This window comes from Somniosus microcephalus, chromosome 6 (genome assembly GCF_052327205.1).
Source record: "Somniosus microcephalus isolate GS21.2 chromosome 6, FLI_Smic_1.0, whole genome shotgun sequence".
Lineage (NCBI taxonomy): Eukaryota > Metazoa > Chordata > Chondrichthyes > Squaliformes > Somniosidae > Somniosus > Somniosus microcephalus.
Window position 1 is genome coordinate 61,127,482 of NC_140992.1, and position 18,299 is coordinate 61,145,780.

The 18,299-nt window shown below is 40.9% G+C and overlaps 1 protein-coding gene across 1 annotated transcript in view; it reads left to right on the forward strand.

Annotated features, from left to right (window-relative positions):
* pex5la (peroxisomal biogenesis factor 5-like a) overlaps nt 1–18,299 on the forward strand; it is a 250,138-nt gene that overhangs the window by 213,871 nt on the left and 17,968 nt on the right. The window contains exons 9-12 of the mRNA XM_085990260.1: nt 6,287–6,357; nt 11,576–11,773; nt 11,958–12,123; nt 14,361–14,518. Of these exons, the coding sequence (XP_085846386.1) occupies nt 6,287–6,357; nt 11,576–11,773; nt 11,958–12,123; nt 14,361–14,518 (593 nt within the window). The remainder of the gene's footprint in view (nt 1–6,286; nt 6,358–11,575; nt 11,774–11,957; nt 12,124–14,360; nt 14,519–18,299) is intronic.

Sequence of the window (18,299 nt, forward strand, 5' to 3'; positions counted from 1 at the left end):
CAAATTTGTGTGTGGTTTATTTAAACAGGATACACAAAAGCGACTGCTCGAGGAGAATGAGCTGACGCTTGAGAAGGCGGTCACTATGGCAGCAGCACACGAAGCCGCAGCGAGAGGCACGGCAGTAATGCAGCTACGGTCACCGGAGCTCAGTGCACACAAATTGGGTGTGAGTTCTGGCAAATGTTATCGTTGTGGAAAGACAACGCATGATCAGAACCAATGTTGGTTTAAAAACCAAAAATGTAGAACTTGTGGTAGGCTTGGACATATAGCTAGAGTATGCAGGTCAGGGAAGAAGACCAGCAACAAAAAGTCACTGCAAGGAAAATACACAAAGGTACACAAGGTGACCGAACAGGAGTCCGATTCAGACGCTAGCAGTAATGAACTGGCTAGCTTAAGCTGTAGTGAACTGGCTAGCTTAAGAGTACTCAACGCTGGTAAGGGTGCAGACCTCCAGACAATTTGGGTCACTCTTCAGATAGAAGGAGTCCAAGTAAAACTGGAATTGGACACTGGATCGGCATTGACGGTCATAAATAAGAAAGATTACGGAAAGTTATTCCAACATATTCCCCTACAGGATACGGGGATTATATTGAAAACATACACGGGGCAAAGAGTGTACCCCATCGGGAAAATAGAGGTTGCAGTGGTCCACAAGGGCAAAGACAGTCAAATAATGGACTTATATGTGATATCTGAAGGAGGTCCTCCACAACTAGGACGGGAGTGGATTAGGAAAATGAATATGGACTGGCATTTCCTACAAACAATAACGAGTGAGAACTCGGTGAAGATAGTCGGCCCAGACTCTGGAACGGATGATGGTAAGCCCAACTCAGGTGCAAAAGACAAAGTTTCAGCACAGAATTCCACTGAGCAACAACAACATAGTTTAACTGTGGATTCTGAGTCTGGCAAGTCTACTGATGTGCCCATTTCTGAGGGACACCGGGCTCGAACTCAACTCCATTTCAAACTACAACAGCAATTAGAACAAATGCTTCGCCGTTTTGAGCAAGAGTTGAATGCAACGAAAGAGTTCTTTGATATAGAGTTGGAGAATCTGGAAAGACAACAGAAGCAGCTGATGGAGAAAATGGAGCAGGAGCACACAAAACGTCTGATGTCAGAGGAGTTAACGGTCAGCCAACTCCTGCATATGCTGAAGGACAGGACTCTGAAATGGGAAAAACTTGAACACGAACTTCAATATTCAAACGAAAGGGGTTCGGAGCTCTCAAAGGTTATTGGAAGAGCTGAGGTGGCAACACAGACTGAGATGACTGCAACAGAGCAGCCCTTGGATGCCAAAAGTACGCTGACTCACGTCAACGTAGAACAACAGACCGCTGAAACAGCTGCTCCGGTAGAGGGATTGCATAGTCCGATCAATCAATCTCCAAAGGAAGTTGAAGTATTAAAATCACAAATGAGGTCACTAGTAAACGACTTGCTGAAAGCCCAGAAAAAGCTGGATGCAGAGGTACACATGAAGAAGTCTCTTCAGGAAAGATGTCTGGATTTGGAACAAGAGCTGGCTAACGTCCAGCTGGGTATGGAGGAAATAGACGACCCTCTCACTGGTCTAGCTCAGGACGACACCGAATATTACCATGACCTGGTGGACGACACCGAATATTACAATGTCCTGTCCTGCCCAACTTGTAACTTCGACTCCCAAAGTGCAGAAATCATGGAGGAGCACCAAAAGTCTACGGAACATCGGGAGAAGCTGGCTCTACGACGGAAACAGGAGGAAGAGAAGGAGGAACTGCGCTGGCAGCTGTGGCAGCTGACAATGGAGCCCAGAGAGTCTCCAAGAAGCAGAAAAGGAAAAGTAAAAACAGAAGATGACCCATCTGAACCATTATCACCTCTACCAGATCACACACGTGGTCCCTCCGAATGGAGCCAAATCAGTTCGGAAGTTCAAGCTGTTAAATCCATGAAAGGACTATTGAATGAGTAACGTGAACTGACTACACCACAGAGATTGAATCTGTGAACTGTTTTCCGCAGAGACTGAATCTGTGATATGTTACGTTAAACATGAAGTTATATATGTATATATGTTATTATGTTATGTTAAATGGGGGGATGACTATAAAGCTAAGAAGGGAGGAGTGTTGTGTATGTAACCTGTTCCACCTTAAGAGAGCTTAAGCCTGTTCCACCTTAAGAGATGTACTACTTTCTCAGGCTGCTGTAGACGTAATACCGGGGGTGAACACACCGGTATATAAGCACTGTGCAGTAATCTTGTATTCAGTATAGTCCCTACCTCCAACCAGTAAAGACCTGTTTTTATTGTTACTCATTAGTCTGTGTCTTAATTAACTAAATAATTCACAGACTTAACATATACCACAACAACTTCCATTTATATTGCGCCTTTAACATTGTAAAACATCCCAAGGCGCTTCACAAGTGTGTTATCAACAAATTTTAACACTGAGCCACATAAGAAGGTATTAGGACAGATGACCAAAAGCTTGGTCAAAGAGGTAGGTTTTAAGGAGCATCTTAAAGGAGGAGAAGTAGGGAGGCAGAGAGGTTTAGGGAGGGAATTCCAGAGCTTAAGATCTAAGCAGCTGAAGGCATGGATGTCAATACTGGAGCAATGAAAATTGGGGATGTGCAAGAGGCCAGAATTGGAGGAGCACAGAGATCTGTGGACTGGAGGAGTTTAGAAGGATTTGAAAACAAGGATGAGAATTATAAAATCCATATTATATAACTATCAGATTATGTGAAGTACAGACACAGCAAGGATGTGCTGAGTACAATAGGGATGTCTCATTTTAAGTAACATTTGCAGTGTATGTTACAAACCAATTAAGCTATCCATAGTAAAAGCGTTTTTGCATGCTAAGATCTAACTCTAGCAGGAACTGGTGGAACCTCCAGGGAAACAGTGGAGACTGGTTATGTTAAGCTTCTGCCATTTCTGAAAGTTTCCTTCGTGCCTTGTAAGGGATGGAACTTCCGTTTACCCCTTACAAAGCAGATGACTGGCCAGGGACTCCCCAAATGAGAGTTTCTGCACCTGGTCCTGGAAGGGGACTTGATATCACCGTGGTGTCCCTTATGCACAGTAACGTGAAGCGTACTGGTCTCTACAATGGCATGTGCGAGCCCCAGCAGTGGAGCTAAGCTAGGCAATCAGCCTGGAGCCCCTAAGAATTTGACAATTTAGTGGATCAGCCTCTTGCTCAGGGCCGATTGCAGCACATTTGGGGTTGCGGAAGCTGTCTGGGCATAAGAAATATATCAAATGTCACTTGCACCCACCTGCCTCATGTCAATGAGGTGCTCCCCCACTGACCCGACAGACTTGAGCAAATTTGGGGCCCTGTTTCCCACAATCTTTTGTTGTTAATTTCACTAAGAAAAACTTTACTTCATATGGTGCCTTTCACAACCTCAGGATATCCCTAAGCGCTTTACAGCCAATTAACTACTTTTGAAGATTAGTCATCTGTTTTAAGGTAGGAAAACGAAGCAGACAGTTTGCGCACAGCAAGATCCCACAAACAGCACTAAGATAATGACCAGGTAATCTGTTTTTTGTGATGTTGGTTGAGGGATAAATATTGTCCTGGACATCAGGAAGAACTACACTGCTCTTCTTTGAATAATGCCATGGGATCTTTTACGTCCACCTGAGGGGACAGACGGGGCCTCAGTTTAACGTCTCATCTGAAAGACGGCACCTCTGATAGTGCAGTACTCCCTCAGTGTCAGCCTAGATTTTGTGCTAAAGTCTCTGGAGTGGGACTTGAACCCACAACCTTCAGACTCAGAGGCAAGAGTGATACTACTGAGCCAAGGCTGACACTAGCTATTACAACAGAAACTCCAAATGGGATGGCATATTGATGTGATTCAGAGCTCCAGTATACCGCATCATGGAGTATTTCTTTGTGGACGGGTGCCAAGTGAAAATCGGGCACTTCCTCACAACAAAGGAGGTTAAAAGCAGCAGGAAAATCATCCCAGGCTATTCCCACACATCTTCATTACCACCTGTACAGCACAATTGACAGAGGCTTGGGACCAGATCTCTAGCCTGTCCTCTCTCCCAGGACACATGAGGACAAGGAAATAAATGAAATACATTTCTAAAGAGAAGATTTTAGACAAACAGTTCAAATGTTGTAAATTGTTTTGCAGTTGCTTCTACAATGTGTAACATTTATTGATTTTTAAAAACTATAAATAAACACTAGATGTTGGTGCAGGTTCTCTGGGCTGCACTGTATCAGCATTGTTGGCCTGCAGTGAGAACAGGAGTAAGAAATCAACTATAACCTTATTCTTAGTAACAAATGTTCAATTTTAAAGTCTCCCCTGGTGCCACAACACCTCAAATTTAAAATTCTCATCCTAGTGATTAAATCCCTCCATGATCACACCCCTTCCTATCTCTGCACTCTACAGTCACCCCTCAAACTCTCAACTCCCCTGATTCCAGACTCTTGTGGATTTCCCTCCCCTCATCCTACTTTTGGTGACCATGCCTTTAGTCATCCAAGTCTTGTGCTCCTGGAGTTTCTTCCCTAAACCCCTCTGCCTCTACACTCCCCTCGCCTCCTTTTGACACCCTCCTTTCAAAACACCTCTTTGACCAAGGGTCACTGCTTCAAATATCTCCTTTTTTGGCTCGACATCCTTTTCCTCTATTGTGAAGTACTTTGGGTTGTTTTTCTACGAAGGGCAGGAGATATAGAATATAGATTATTAGTGACTATCCCTTCAGCACCCATTCCAAATGGACACTGTGTGGCTGCTGCTCAGCTGCATTGTGGGGTGGCTGCCTAATTTAAATGAAAGTTAGGGGCCTAATGAGCCTAGCACACAATTTGCATGTAAATCTCCAGCCCCTTTTGCACTCGCCATCCACAATGGGGTGTGCTGCTGTGATAATACATGGAGCGGGTGCCTGATGCATTTCACCAGACTGAGTGCCTTTCATTGGTTTATCAGCCCAAAATGTCATTTCTTTTAGGTAAGGCCATGCTTCCCATGAACTGAAACTTGACCTTTTTGAAGTATCTAAGATAGCACAGAGTGAATTATGATTCCTTGTATTACTGGGGATGTGCATGAGAAATATTACAGCCTAGCCATTGTGTGCTTCAGATTTCTCCAGAACCACACTGACAACCACATAGCTCAGACTAAAACTATTAATTACATTTGTTGTATGTAAAATTATACAAAAGCAAGAATAAAACGTTAGCATAGATAGCAATATATTACAGGAAACTTTGTGCTATCCGGCACCAACGGGACCGAGCTGTTGCCATTCCCTCAAAACTGCCGGACACTCCAGCGCTAATGTTGAAGCATACGGAGATTTTCAGCTCCGTGTGAATCAACAAACCCTGTTGCTTAGCAACAGCTTCTAAACAGTCGGCAAGCGTCTCTGTTGCGTCTCTAGCTGAAGCTGTTGCTTAGCTACAGACCTTGCAGAGCTTGACTGTTGAGAAAAAAGCAACGAAAAGAAAAAAACGGCTCCTGATTTTTGCCGGTGGCTCGAGCTTGCCGGACATTTAGCCTTCGGATAACACAAAGTTTCCTGTACTTAGCTTTCACCAGATTGCTCAGTCCAGCATAACAAGTAGTTATTGTGCTTTCAAGTCCTTTTTAACTGTTTTAGAAATACAGAATTATGGGCACTTAAGGCTCCTTGGAAGTCCTGACTCATCTCAAATGATTTGGACATGCAATAAAAGGACGTGAATGGTACTAAAGAACCAACAAAAGCTCATACTACTTGCGTCCAGAAGTGAGCAGCTTCTGGTTATAGATCTGTCAATCAGAACAAAGGCGTAATGGTAGCATGCCATTTTAATGAGCAGTGACACCCAGCACTTGTGATACTCAGGAAGCACTAATGCTGGCACACTGTACATTTGCCCCATCATACAAACACAGTTTCTCTTTGTCTGATAAATTGCCACAACACAACTTTTGGCCTGCTTTCTTGCAGACAGCCTTGGGCCCCATTCTTAGCTGGTTTTCTCAAGATAAAAGGACAACTTTCATTTTGTCACTTTTAATTTTAACACTAGCCAGTTCAAAAATCATTCACCTAGTCCTTATGGAATTAAAGAATTTTTAAAAATACAAAAAAAAGGATGTGGTCACTGTCAAAAAAACATTTTATCTATTAAAAATTGTATTTTTTCTGTAATATAAAGATTGTATTTTGTGAATATATTATTATTGCTATTGCTTCTTTGCATTGATATTATTGTTGGTATATACACAGGCCTGGCAATACTTGGGTACCACACAAGCAGATAATGAAAATGAGCAAGCTGCAATTGTCGCTCTCCAGAGGTAAACAATAACAAAGCATAAAATGTCTACACTATTTTCTGTATCAGCAAGTGGGAGTTATGTGGTTTCCACTGCAGAACATAATTTGGTCCATGGATTAATGTGTTAATTTTTTTGTTATTATACAAAATTCAGATGATGAAAATGCATTTAGCAGGGGAGGAATCTGGTATGAGCATTTATAAGTGCAGAAATATACGCTACTGCCTTCATGAACCAAAGGGGGTAAAAACATGGCCAAAATTGCAACAAACAAGATTTCCCCCTCAGTAAATTCCTTTAACAATATTTGGCATCATTTTCTTAATATAGCCGACAATAGCTGAAGAATTGTTGCAAGAGCATGCACGTGACATTTTTTAAGCTCCATTTTATTATGTTGAGAAAAGAAACCCAGTTGAAGGTGAGAAAGTGGGGGTGGTTTTGGTTGTTCCATTTATAGTTTTTTTTGCCTACCTGCTGCTGCCTTTGGAAAGAGTAGCTCTCTCTGGAATTGAACCCCAATACCCCATTCTTGTCCTCCGATGGATCCTTGTTAGAGGATTAAAACTGCACTCATCCAGATTACAGCAGGTACAGAACAATAATGGTTTTGGTACAGGACTAGCAACCCAGAGATGGTGCGTTTAAATCCAACCAACTTGTCAAATTTAATTCAATAAATCTGGTAATTTATGGACTAGTGCCCAACGTCCTTCAGGGAGGAGAACCTGCCACTCCTACCCAGTCTGGACTACATGTGACTCCAGTCCCACAATATGTAGCTGACTCTTAATGGCCTAGCTCGCCACTCAGTTCTAGAACAATTGCTACAGAACAGTATCAGATCAGACAAATCTATCCACAATGATGCAGGTATCTGATCAAGACTAGACTCTGGCAATCCCAGCCCAGTTGATCCTGTGGAGACCTCCTCAGTAACATTTGGGGACTGATGCCCAAGTTGGGAGGGCTGTCCCACCACCCAGTCAAGCAACAGCATAACTTACAACTCCTCCTAATCAAACCTATCTATCAATGTCGCAGATTTCACCATTGCCATTCCTTGGTGTATATTCTGTTCTACTGACAATATACACCAATCAATCAGAGGTTGGGGCACAGAGTATACAGACAAGTGAACTTGGCCCTGGGAGTCCTCAATATTGACGCCAGACCACACAGCTTCAGGTCAATTAAGAATTCTGATCCCCAGCTATCGCACCCCCTCAGTACATCTCAAAGTTGAACACCACTAGGAGGAAGGACAGAGGAAAACAAAGATACAGAATTTACTCTGTGTGGGGGACTTCAGTGCCCACATGAAGTATGGCTCAGTAGCATATCACTGACCAAGCTGGCCAAATCCTGAAAGACATAGATGCCAAGCTAAAGCCTGAGTCAGGTGGTGAAGGAACCAACATGTGGGAGTAACCAACTTGACCACGTTTTCACTAATCCATCTGTCACAGACACATCTGTCCACAATAGCATTGGTAGGAGTGAACACCAAGCATTCTTTGTGAAGACAAAGGGCTGGATTCTCCACCACAATCCGACCTGAGAGGGGGTGAGATAGTAATGCAGAATGAAGCAACATCTGCTGCTGATTTCTACCACTGCCTCACTTCCTCGACCTGGATTTCCCAACTCCACCAGCACTGTCACGGGCTGCCTCTTCATCACCGGGCTGCCTCTTCATCACCCACCACAAGTAGATGGTGGCAAGAGACATTGGTCCCAGATCCTGCTGCCACCGCTTCCCAGGACTGACATGCAGAATATGGTGATAGGCCCTGAGAAGTGGCTGTAATAGCTCTGAGGTCCCTCAATGGAGGGAGAGGCTCTTTTAATGACTTCTACTAACCTTCATGTATAGGCTTTTGCAAATTCCCTGATCTTTTGGGGCTATTGTGCCCCTTAAAGTATTTGGCCACCTCTTCTGATGGTGCTGCAGCAGCAGTCTTGCCAAGAGCTTGCAATGCATGAGTTATGAGCCCCAACCTAGGAAACTTGGGTCAGGGTTGAAGGGTGGCCAGAATTCCCACCCTGCCAGAACACTGCTGCTGGGAGGAGAATGAGGTGACAAACTAGTGAAGCTACAGCACAGGGCTACATGTACGATAAACACCAAAAACAGCAGACTACAGTTAGAGCTAAGCAGTCCCATAATTAATGGATGAAATCAAATCTCTGTAGCCCTACCACATCCAGTTGGGAATGGTGGTGAACAGTCAGGTAATTAATAAAAGCAGAACAACCTCAACCATGGCAGAGCCCAGCATGAGTGCAAGAGAAGGCTGACGTGTTTCCAAGCAGCTTCAGCCAATAAATGCCAAGTTGACGATCCCACTCAGCCACATCCAGAGGTTTCCAAAGACCAAAAAGCAGCTGAGTATGCTGGATTCTGCGAGTTATGGATCCTGACAATATCCTGTAATGCTGAAGACCTGTGTACCAGAACTTGCCACCCCTCAATCTAACCTATTCATGTGCAGCTATGATACTAGCATTCACCTAACAATGTGATAAATTGCCCAAGCATGTCATATCTACAAAAAATAGAACAAATCTAACCCCACTAATTGCTGCCCTATCCGCCTCCTCCCAGTCATCAACAAAGTGATGGAAGGACCCATCAAAAGTGTAATAAGCGATACCTGCTCAACAGTGGTCAGTTTATGTTTTGCCAGAGCCGTGCTTCCAGATTTCATCATGAACTTGATCCAGGAATGGACACAAGCTGAATGGCAAACAAGAGTTGAGAGTAACCGTCCTCAACATAACGCAGTATTCAACTAAGTATGGCACCAAGGAGCCCAAGAAAAAAGTCCTTAGCCCAGCGATCTTCACTGATGATATTCCTACCAACGTAGGAGTCAGGAGTGCGGCTATTCCCTGACAAACATAGTGTTCATCTCCATTCACAGCTCTTCCAATAATGAAGTAGCCCATATGAGCCTATAGTGAGACTTGAGTAACATCCAGGCTTGGGCTGAAAAATAGCAGGTAATATTTGCGGCTCTTAAGCACCACGCAATGAGCATCTCCAACAAGAAAAGATCCAACCACCTCCCCTTGAACTTCAACAGCACCACCATCGCCAGTTTCTCACCATCAACATCCTAAGGGTTAGATTGATCAGAAGCTTAACAGGACCAGCCATATCAATTATGCTACAAGCAGAGGGCAGAGGCTGTGTACTCTGAAACGAGTGGCTCGCCTTCTGACCCTTCAAATCCTCTTCACCATCTACAAGGCTCACATCAGGAGTATGATGAATAATCATTACTTATCTAGATGGGTACAGCGACATTCAAAAAGCTAAACACCATCCAGGACCGAGCAGACCACTTGATCAGCACCTCTGCCACTGGACTCTATTGACCACCTGTGCAGTCTAGCTACAGTATGTATAAAAATTACAGGCTGCACTGCAGCAACTCCCCAAGCTTACTTGGACAGCTCCTCCTAGCCCTGAAACCTGTACCATCAAGAAGCACATGAGCAGCAAAATCAAAAGAACATCACCACCTCCAAGTCACACACTATCTTCAATTGAACCTATCTTGCCTTCATTGGCATTCATGAATGAAACAGCACCGAAGGAGGCCATTCAGCCCATTATGATTGTGCCGGCTCTTTGAAAGAGCTACTCAATTAGTTCCACTCCCCGCTCTTTCCCCATAGCCCTGCAGATTTTTCCACTTCAAGTATTTATCCACTTCTTTTGAAAGTTATTATTGAATCTGCTTCCACCACCCTTTCAGGCAGTGGATTTCAGATCATCATAACACACTGTGTACATTTTTTTCCCTCCTGTCCCCTCTGATTCTGTTGCCAATTACCTTATATCTGTGTCCTCTCGTTACCGACCCTTCTGCCACTGGAATTGGTTTCTCCTTATTTACTCTTTCAAAACCCTTCATTGACATTGGGTCAGAATCCTCGAATTTCCAAACCAATACCATTGTGGGATCACCAGTAACACAAAAGACTGCAGCAATTCAAGAAAAAGGCCCACCAAGGATGGTCAATAAATGTGGCTTTGCCATGTGCAGTATGAAAGGTGAGGAATGGAGAGGAAGTAAAAAGCAAGAGAACAAGTTCAAAACCAAGAAAGAGTAAGTGGGGAATAAACAACATCCAAGACAATACAATGGGCTTGAAATTGCACCATAGACTATTAGCTTATTATGAGCGCTTACCACATTCCATTGAGATTCATCTCTCCACTATTTTAAACTGTCAATATGCTAAACATCCATTTGCTAATATTGCACTGTGTAATTTCACAGCTAATGTAATAGATTAAGTGTGAAGGAAATATAATTGTGAGGAAAACGATAGAGACAAAAACTAAATTATGGGGAATTAGAACATCCCATCGCATCAGAACCATTATATTGTCATCTTTTCTTCCTAATTTATCTAAACCAGTGTTGTCCAATAAGTTAGCCAATATCTACATGTGGCTAATTGGAAATTCAGATGTGGATAATTGCATTTCTGATTAGAAAATCAAAAATGAGTAACAGACACCATTGTTGGGTACATGATCTCAATACTCTGATTCGCACATTGTATGCACGTGTACTTTAGCCGTTTGTACATTTGTCAGTAAATTGGTAAGACAAAAAAGCAGAGTGTGCAAGTTTTTTTTACTTCCTTGGTTACTTAATGGTGGTATATTGTTTAAATATACACATGAAGTCCATTTGCCTGTATTGTTTGAGTGTACATAGGTGTTTTCTACTAAAATTCGTGTATGTGGCTAGTCAGCAATTTCTGTTGGACAACTAAACACAACCTTTTCAACTTTGCACCTTAAGTTCTTAAAAGCAATACTTTAGAGATCACTTAAAAAAAATTACCCTAAACACTCTGTTGGATGCAATTCATTTAAACTGATCAGTTAACCAATCCAGCTACACCCAATGTATCCTGCATGCAATTACCTTCTAGTACTGTATATTAGATTATATGCTGAATGAGTATCATTTAATGCAGTGCATTGTTGGAATTAATATATAGTTACCCAACTTGTTCAAATTAGTATTTCCCAAACTGTTACAATTTTCTCATGTAAATTGTATAATTTTATTTTTCCAGTAGTTGTCCTCAGTCTCCTGATCTATAAAGTCATTTCCAAAGCATTGACTATGATGTAGAATGAAAATGTTGTGCCACACCAGTCCTTGGAACATCAGCATATCTATTTTTTACTTTTTTCTTCTAGATGTCTAGAACTGCAGTCTTGCAACTTGGTTGCTCTTATGGCATTGGCAGTAAGCCTCACCAACACAGGTCTACAACAGGAGGCCAGTGAAGCCCTAAAAAACTGGATTAGACATAATCCCAAGTACAAGTATCTAATAAGGGGGAAAACTGGGTCTCCAGCTCTTGGAAGAAGGGAATGCAAAGAAACAGCTGGCAGGTAAATCCAAATCTGTGCTTTCGGCAGTGGTGAAGAATTTGTTTTGCAAACATAATTACTGCTATTGCCAAAAAAAGTAACTTGCACACAATCTATTTTTGACTTTACTATTGTAGTTAATGCACCCACTTGTAAATGGAAAACTTTTAGTTATTTGACACTCAATTACCATAAACCTTTTTAGTTTATTCCTAGCAGAAGTGAAAGATTTGTTTTTGAAAGCAGCCCATCAGAATTCCGATGCAATAGATCCAGACCTGCAGACTGGACTAGGTGTACTTTTTAACCTCAGTGGAGAATACGATAAAGCTGTTGAAGCATTCAATGCTGCCCTTACAATTAGACCACAGGTAAAATCTCACTGTTTTGAATGATTGCATATTTTTACTGTAAATCATTCTAATAAGATTCCAGTTTAACTAGGATTTCTCAACTTCAAGAAATTAAATTGGAGACTGTGACAATGAAAAGTGTATATTCTGTTAGCAGGATGTGGGAATAATAAGTTTAATATAGTTTCTTTGTTTGATATTCCATTTTGGCTACATTTTGCCATACAATCCAACGTATCTAGATACAAGAATCATATACAATAAAAGAAAGAGTGAAAAAATATAATCATTATAATCCAGGGACATTTTTATCCATGACATGTCATACAAGGCACAATTTAGTGCTCAACACTAAACAAGAGTGAGATCCAGGGGTCAAACAGGCAACCCATGCTGCTCTATTTCAGCTGACTGGAAATGTATGTGATTCTCATCTCTCATACACCAGCTACAAGCCAAAAAGTAATTTAGTTAAACATAAAACAGGTAAATGAATAGTAGTCAGTACAAACCAATGGGCCAGATTTTTCGGTCAGTAGCAAATGAATGGCACCAGCCATTTGTTTCACTTGCACTTGCCCATAGACATTCTACGGGCTTTTGCACTGGAAGTTCCTACCAGTCAGCAATCCAAAAAGTACAGAGCATCTGGGACCTGTGTAAACAGGGAAAGCAACTGTGTGTCTCCTTAACCAATCAGATTGAAGAATAGTTAATGAGCAGTGCAGAGTCTGAACCAGCAAGTGTCAGTTAGAATAGTGAATTCAATGTCGAATCAGGTACAAAAAGCAAAATAAAGAATGGATTAAGAGACAAAGTTTAATTTTTAATTATTTAAATGTTTTTATTTTTTTAATTCTCCAACAATAATTAAAATCTGAAGCAATGAGACTCCACACTTGTAATATTAAATTTTCAGTGCCAGAGAGGTTATTTTGGCAGTAATTAAGACTTATCACATCATTAAAAAAGGTACTTATGCTGGAATAGACAAGCTCTTATTTTTTCTGACCCATTTAGCTCATATATATATCAGGCAAGTACAGCAACCTCATGCTGTTCCATCTACTTCAGTTGAATATTGGAATCTCATACCTTTATTGTGCAGCTTTTGGAGGAGCAGGGCATCTCTGACAGCAACTTCCTGATTTCTGTATTTAACTGTACATGTGCAGTAGCTGGAAGTTGCTGTCCAATTTCCATGCAAATAACGGTGAGCGCGGTTAGCCTCACTTTTTCTACTGCAAAAGCAGGCCCATGTAGTTACATCAGTTAACAAACTTTTCTTATTACATCAGAAACATATATCTCGATATGCACTAAATCTTGAAAAAGGATGTTCACTTATTGTACAGCAAAATATTCAGTTAGCATAACCCAGTCTGTTTCCTGGTATCAGACTGACTTTGGAGATAAAATCAGCTATAGCAATGTCATTTCAAAGCCTTTGAAAGTGTACTGAAACAAACTCTTTTTTTTAAATGTGCATTTCCCATAATCCCATTAAATGGTCTACCATTCTTCTCCATTATATAGGATATTTGTTCACCAGTTTAAATGATCTGTGATAGTTAGAACTTAATGATTCATCGTTTAGCTATCAAGGATAGTACTCAACAAATTGACACCAATGACAGTACATTCAGCAAACATTAACAGATTAAACTGCCTTTTATTCTCTCGGGTGCATGAGACTTGCAGGTAACTCATATAGGTTGAGTTGTAGTTTGTTCAAAAGGACTGGCCATAATCTGTGTGAATCCATTTTTAAAATTATTGTGCTTTTACTAGTAATAAAACATCCAAATTATTAATCTAACACAAGACAAAAATGTCTCTGCTTTGCCACACTTCCCATCAAGATAACATATCTTTTTTAATTGTAATTGTGATGCTGCTCAAATAGCTTAAAAAAAAACAATTACATATCAAGGTCTAAGATTTAAAACTAAACACTTTTTCTATTTTAGTGTTGCCGGAAGGCCACAAAACCAAGAACTATTAGGGTAGAATTTCTGAACTAATACTTTCAGTCATCTTATGTTCCTGTGGCACTATTTTATGCAGAAGTCATGCATTTAAAGTTATTGGGTTAACAACTATTTAAAAATAAATGGGTTAACAACTGAAGATAAAACACACACAGGAATGTAGCACAAAAGCATTATGAAGTTTGCCAATTGGAATTTCTCTGAAATGCTCGTCATAAGATCATGTAATGACAATAGCTTTAAAAATATATATTTATTTCCAAGGATTATTTATTGTGGAATCGCCTGGGTGCCACCTTAGCAAATGGAGATCGGAGTGAAGAGGCTGTTGAGGCTTACCAAAGGGCTTTGGAAATTCAGCCTGGCTTCATCCGGTCAAGGTACAATCTGGGGATCAGTTGCATAAACCTAGGAGCTCACAGGTAAGGACTAAATTCAGTTTTTCTTAAGATTTAAATTTATAATTTTGAATGTTTGTTTATTGGAGAGGGGAGCAGTCCTGGGGAATTTGAATTTTTTTTCCATTTTGAACATCTATTATCCACATCAGGCACTCCAAAACAAGGCACAACACTTCTGCTCTGTAAAACGACACGACAACATTCCCTCTGGCTGCTCTGTGTTCACAAAATCACAATGTAGCAGAAAGATTTTCTCTGATTTCTATTTATAGTGAAATCGTAAACCGGTTCTTGCAATGGCTTTTATGATTTCATGAAGTAGCAAACGTAGGAAATGTTATAGTGTTGCTAACAGAATGGTGACAGCAGGAAAACATTTTTAAGTATCTTATTCTGTGTTGCCATATAGTTAATGAAAGAATTAGAAAATATGATTTTTGAAATGTGATTTATTTTCCTATTATGTGGTTGAAGAATATTTGTATGTGCATAATCCATGATAAGAACTTGTAATTATATAGTGCCTTTCACAACCCCAAATTGTCCCAAAGCACTTTAGAGCCAATGAAGTACTTTTTTGAAGTGTAGTCACTATTGTAATGTAGTAGCCAATTTGTGCACAGCAAGGTCCCGCAAACGGCAAAGAGCTAATGACCAGATAATCTGTGTTAGAGATGTTGGTTTGGATAAATATTGGCCAGAAGACAAGGGAGAACTCCCCTGCTCTTCAAATAGTGCCGTGGGATCTTTTACATCCACCTGAGAGGGCACATGGGGCCTCGGTTTGATGTCTCATCTGAAAGATGACAACTCCCTCCGTACTGCACTGAAATGCCAGCCTGTATTATGTGCTAAGTCTCTAGAGTGGGGCTTGAGCCCCAAAACTTGACTCTGAGGCGAGAGATGCAGCACTGAGCCAAGGCTGACACCTGCTGGTGAACAATTTCAGTGTACTGACTAAAACTACAAATTGTATCCTTGCTACTTTACCTTGAAATGTACACTTATTTAATTACACTGCAGTGCTTTCAAAACTTCTAATGAAGATACACACTAATAGTTGTGAAGTAGGACTTAATCTGCACCATAATTACACACCGTATAGAAAAATTATTGGAAGAGACTTGCAATAGCTTTGTCATAGTCTCTGAGGGCATTTTATTTAACTTCTGAATACCAAGCACTGAACAGAAGGGAATCAGTTTGACTTATGGCAGTTGAAGGTTCAGGAGACCAGTAGTCTCAAGTTGAATTGGTTATGGTTCTTTAGTATTGTTTGCAATGTTGTGTGTGTTGCAAGATGGAGCTCTTTGCTTGATGGGTCACTTTATTTCAAGTATCATTCAATCCAGGTGACACTTATTAGTTCAGTGAATTGAAGAAGTAAAATATGTTTGGGATTTGCATACTCCAATCTATATTTACTCACTGATGGAGAACGTGAATTGACTATACACAGTTGAATGTTCATTGAATAATAGGATTGTCTTTTACTGGGTGAGGAAAGAAACATCTATCTTACAATAACTCCTTACAGATCCACCCATATCAGACATTGCATTTTACAGGAATTACATGGCTTAAACATGGTCTTGGTTAGGCTTTTAAAAAAAATGTCTTGTACGTATATAACATTGAGTTTCAGGTCACATTTATTTTTTTATATAAAGAGGGAGTGCTGCATTGTCAAAGATGCTGGCCCGGATTTTGCGATCAGCGGTGAAATGACAGCGCTCGGTGCTGACCTCGAAGAAAGCTGCCCACAAAGATCTAGCGATCTCTGTGACGTCTATTTCACCTTTCCTGACGTTAATTTCATTCTGGCGCCAACACTAGGGGATCTCCAGCATCTGATGTCATCAAGCAGGCTAAGCAGCCAATCACATTGAAGAATTCTCTCAGACAGCAAACCTTGAAGTAAAAAGCACTGATTATCCTTCACTTTTTATACATTTTACAGAGAGCAAAATGAATATTGGGACATATACATGAGATTAAGCTAGAAGCTGAAATATCATGAACTTTTAAAAAAATATTAAAAACCTATGAAGTTTTTATCCTAATGGAAAAATTTGACATTCCACAAATACAAAATTAGTTTTTCAGGGCTAGAGAGGTTGTTCAGCAGTAATTATGACAGTACGGTGTTAAAACCCCAAGTTACACCTCATGTAACAAAGCTTAACTTTTTCGGGGGGTTTTAACAGCGATATTAGAGCGTAAAAGGGGAAGTTCATGTCAGTACAATTGATTTCTAAAGGTTGCCATCTATGGGGACTTCAACAGCACACCCTGTAGAGGAGCAGGGAATCACTGACAGCAACTTCTGGATTTCCGCATTTAACTCTGCATGTGGACGCCAGAAGTCTCTGTCCGTTTCAGAGTAATGACAGTGAACGTTGAGTTTCACTGTCATTACAACCACAAAATTCAGGCCACCAAATTCAGGCCGCTGTCTTTCAGATGATTTGTTAAATCCTGTGTGCTTGTTCAGTTGGATGCAAGAGATCTCATGGCACTATTCGAAGAAGAGCAGGGGAGTTCTTGTGTTCTGGCTACTATTTATCCCTCAACGAACACCACCAAAACAAATTTATTAATCATTTATCTCATTGCTGTCTGTGGGACTTCGCTGTCCACTAGTTGGCTGAACCATCTGCCTACACGGCCACAGTGACTACACTTAAAAAGTATTTCATTGGCTGTGAAGTGCTTTGGGATGTCCTGAGGATATGAAAGGTATGACTGCAAGTTTTTTGTTCCTTTCTAACAAATGCGAGGTCTCTTTTTAAAAAAAATTATAGATTAGAAATTTCTTCCACATTTTATTTCAAACAGTACAAAAAATAGACTACAAGTTGAAACAGAAAACTGAACGGTTCAAGTTTAATAAATATAAAACTTAATTTTCTGATACGTTAGTGTATGACATAGTGCTGGTGTAGATTCCCAACACTAAGAGTTGATGGCCTAAATGTGCATATTTGTATGTAAGGTCTGGGGTAGACATGGGGTAGAGGCAGCACAGCTGGTCACGGACTATTCCACCCCTTCCAGGGTACTTGCATCCATTGGATTCTGTCAGACTAAGTAGCAGGCTGATTCATAACAGGAAGGATACATCGCCTCGTGTAAAAGTTTTTCCAATTATTTGAAATCAACTCGGCGATTTAAATTTTTTTTTAGTTATAGTTCCATATGTGATCAACTGTTTTAGTTACTGTTTAGAGACAGTATAAGAATGCCTTTTCTTCATAATGGATGTTTTTCCCCAAAAAATAAAATTTTGAAAACTTTTCAGATGAGCCTTCACAAATCTTGCTTCTAGTTAGATACCATAAACATTCTAATTAATCATGGGCGATGGAGGGAGGAAAGAGACAGAGAAACCTATTGTGACCCTGGAGCCAAAACCTACCTGCCACATTACCTGATCCAGTCATCAGACTTGCCTCTTGAAGTACTTAGTATTGTACTGGTAAACTGTCTACTAATGTACAGTCAGTAATTACAGTGACAACTTAAAAAAGCAGCATTGGGGCTGAAACCAAAGCTGATGGCACAAGATCTGGGGTAGGGGAGGGGAATATCCAATGGCTAGGTCACCTTCCCTTGGGCTGCAGCCTATCACTCACTCATCTATCAGAGATGCCACACACAGGCCGTCTGCGCCCCCACTGACAGACCTTACCCGAGTGTTGCCATAGCTCACGCCTCCTCCTCCCAGTAAAGCCAGGCCACCATCCTTCCTTTGTGGTCCAACCACAGCGCCCTCTGCAGGTCTGCCATACCCCACAAAGCT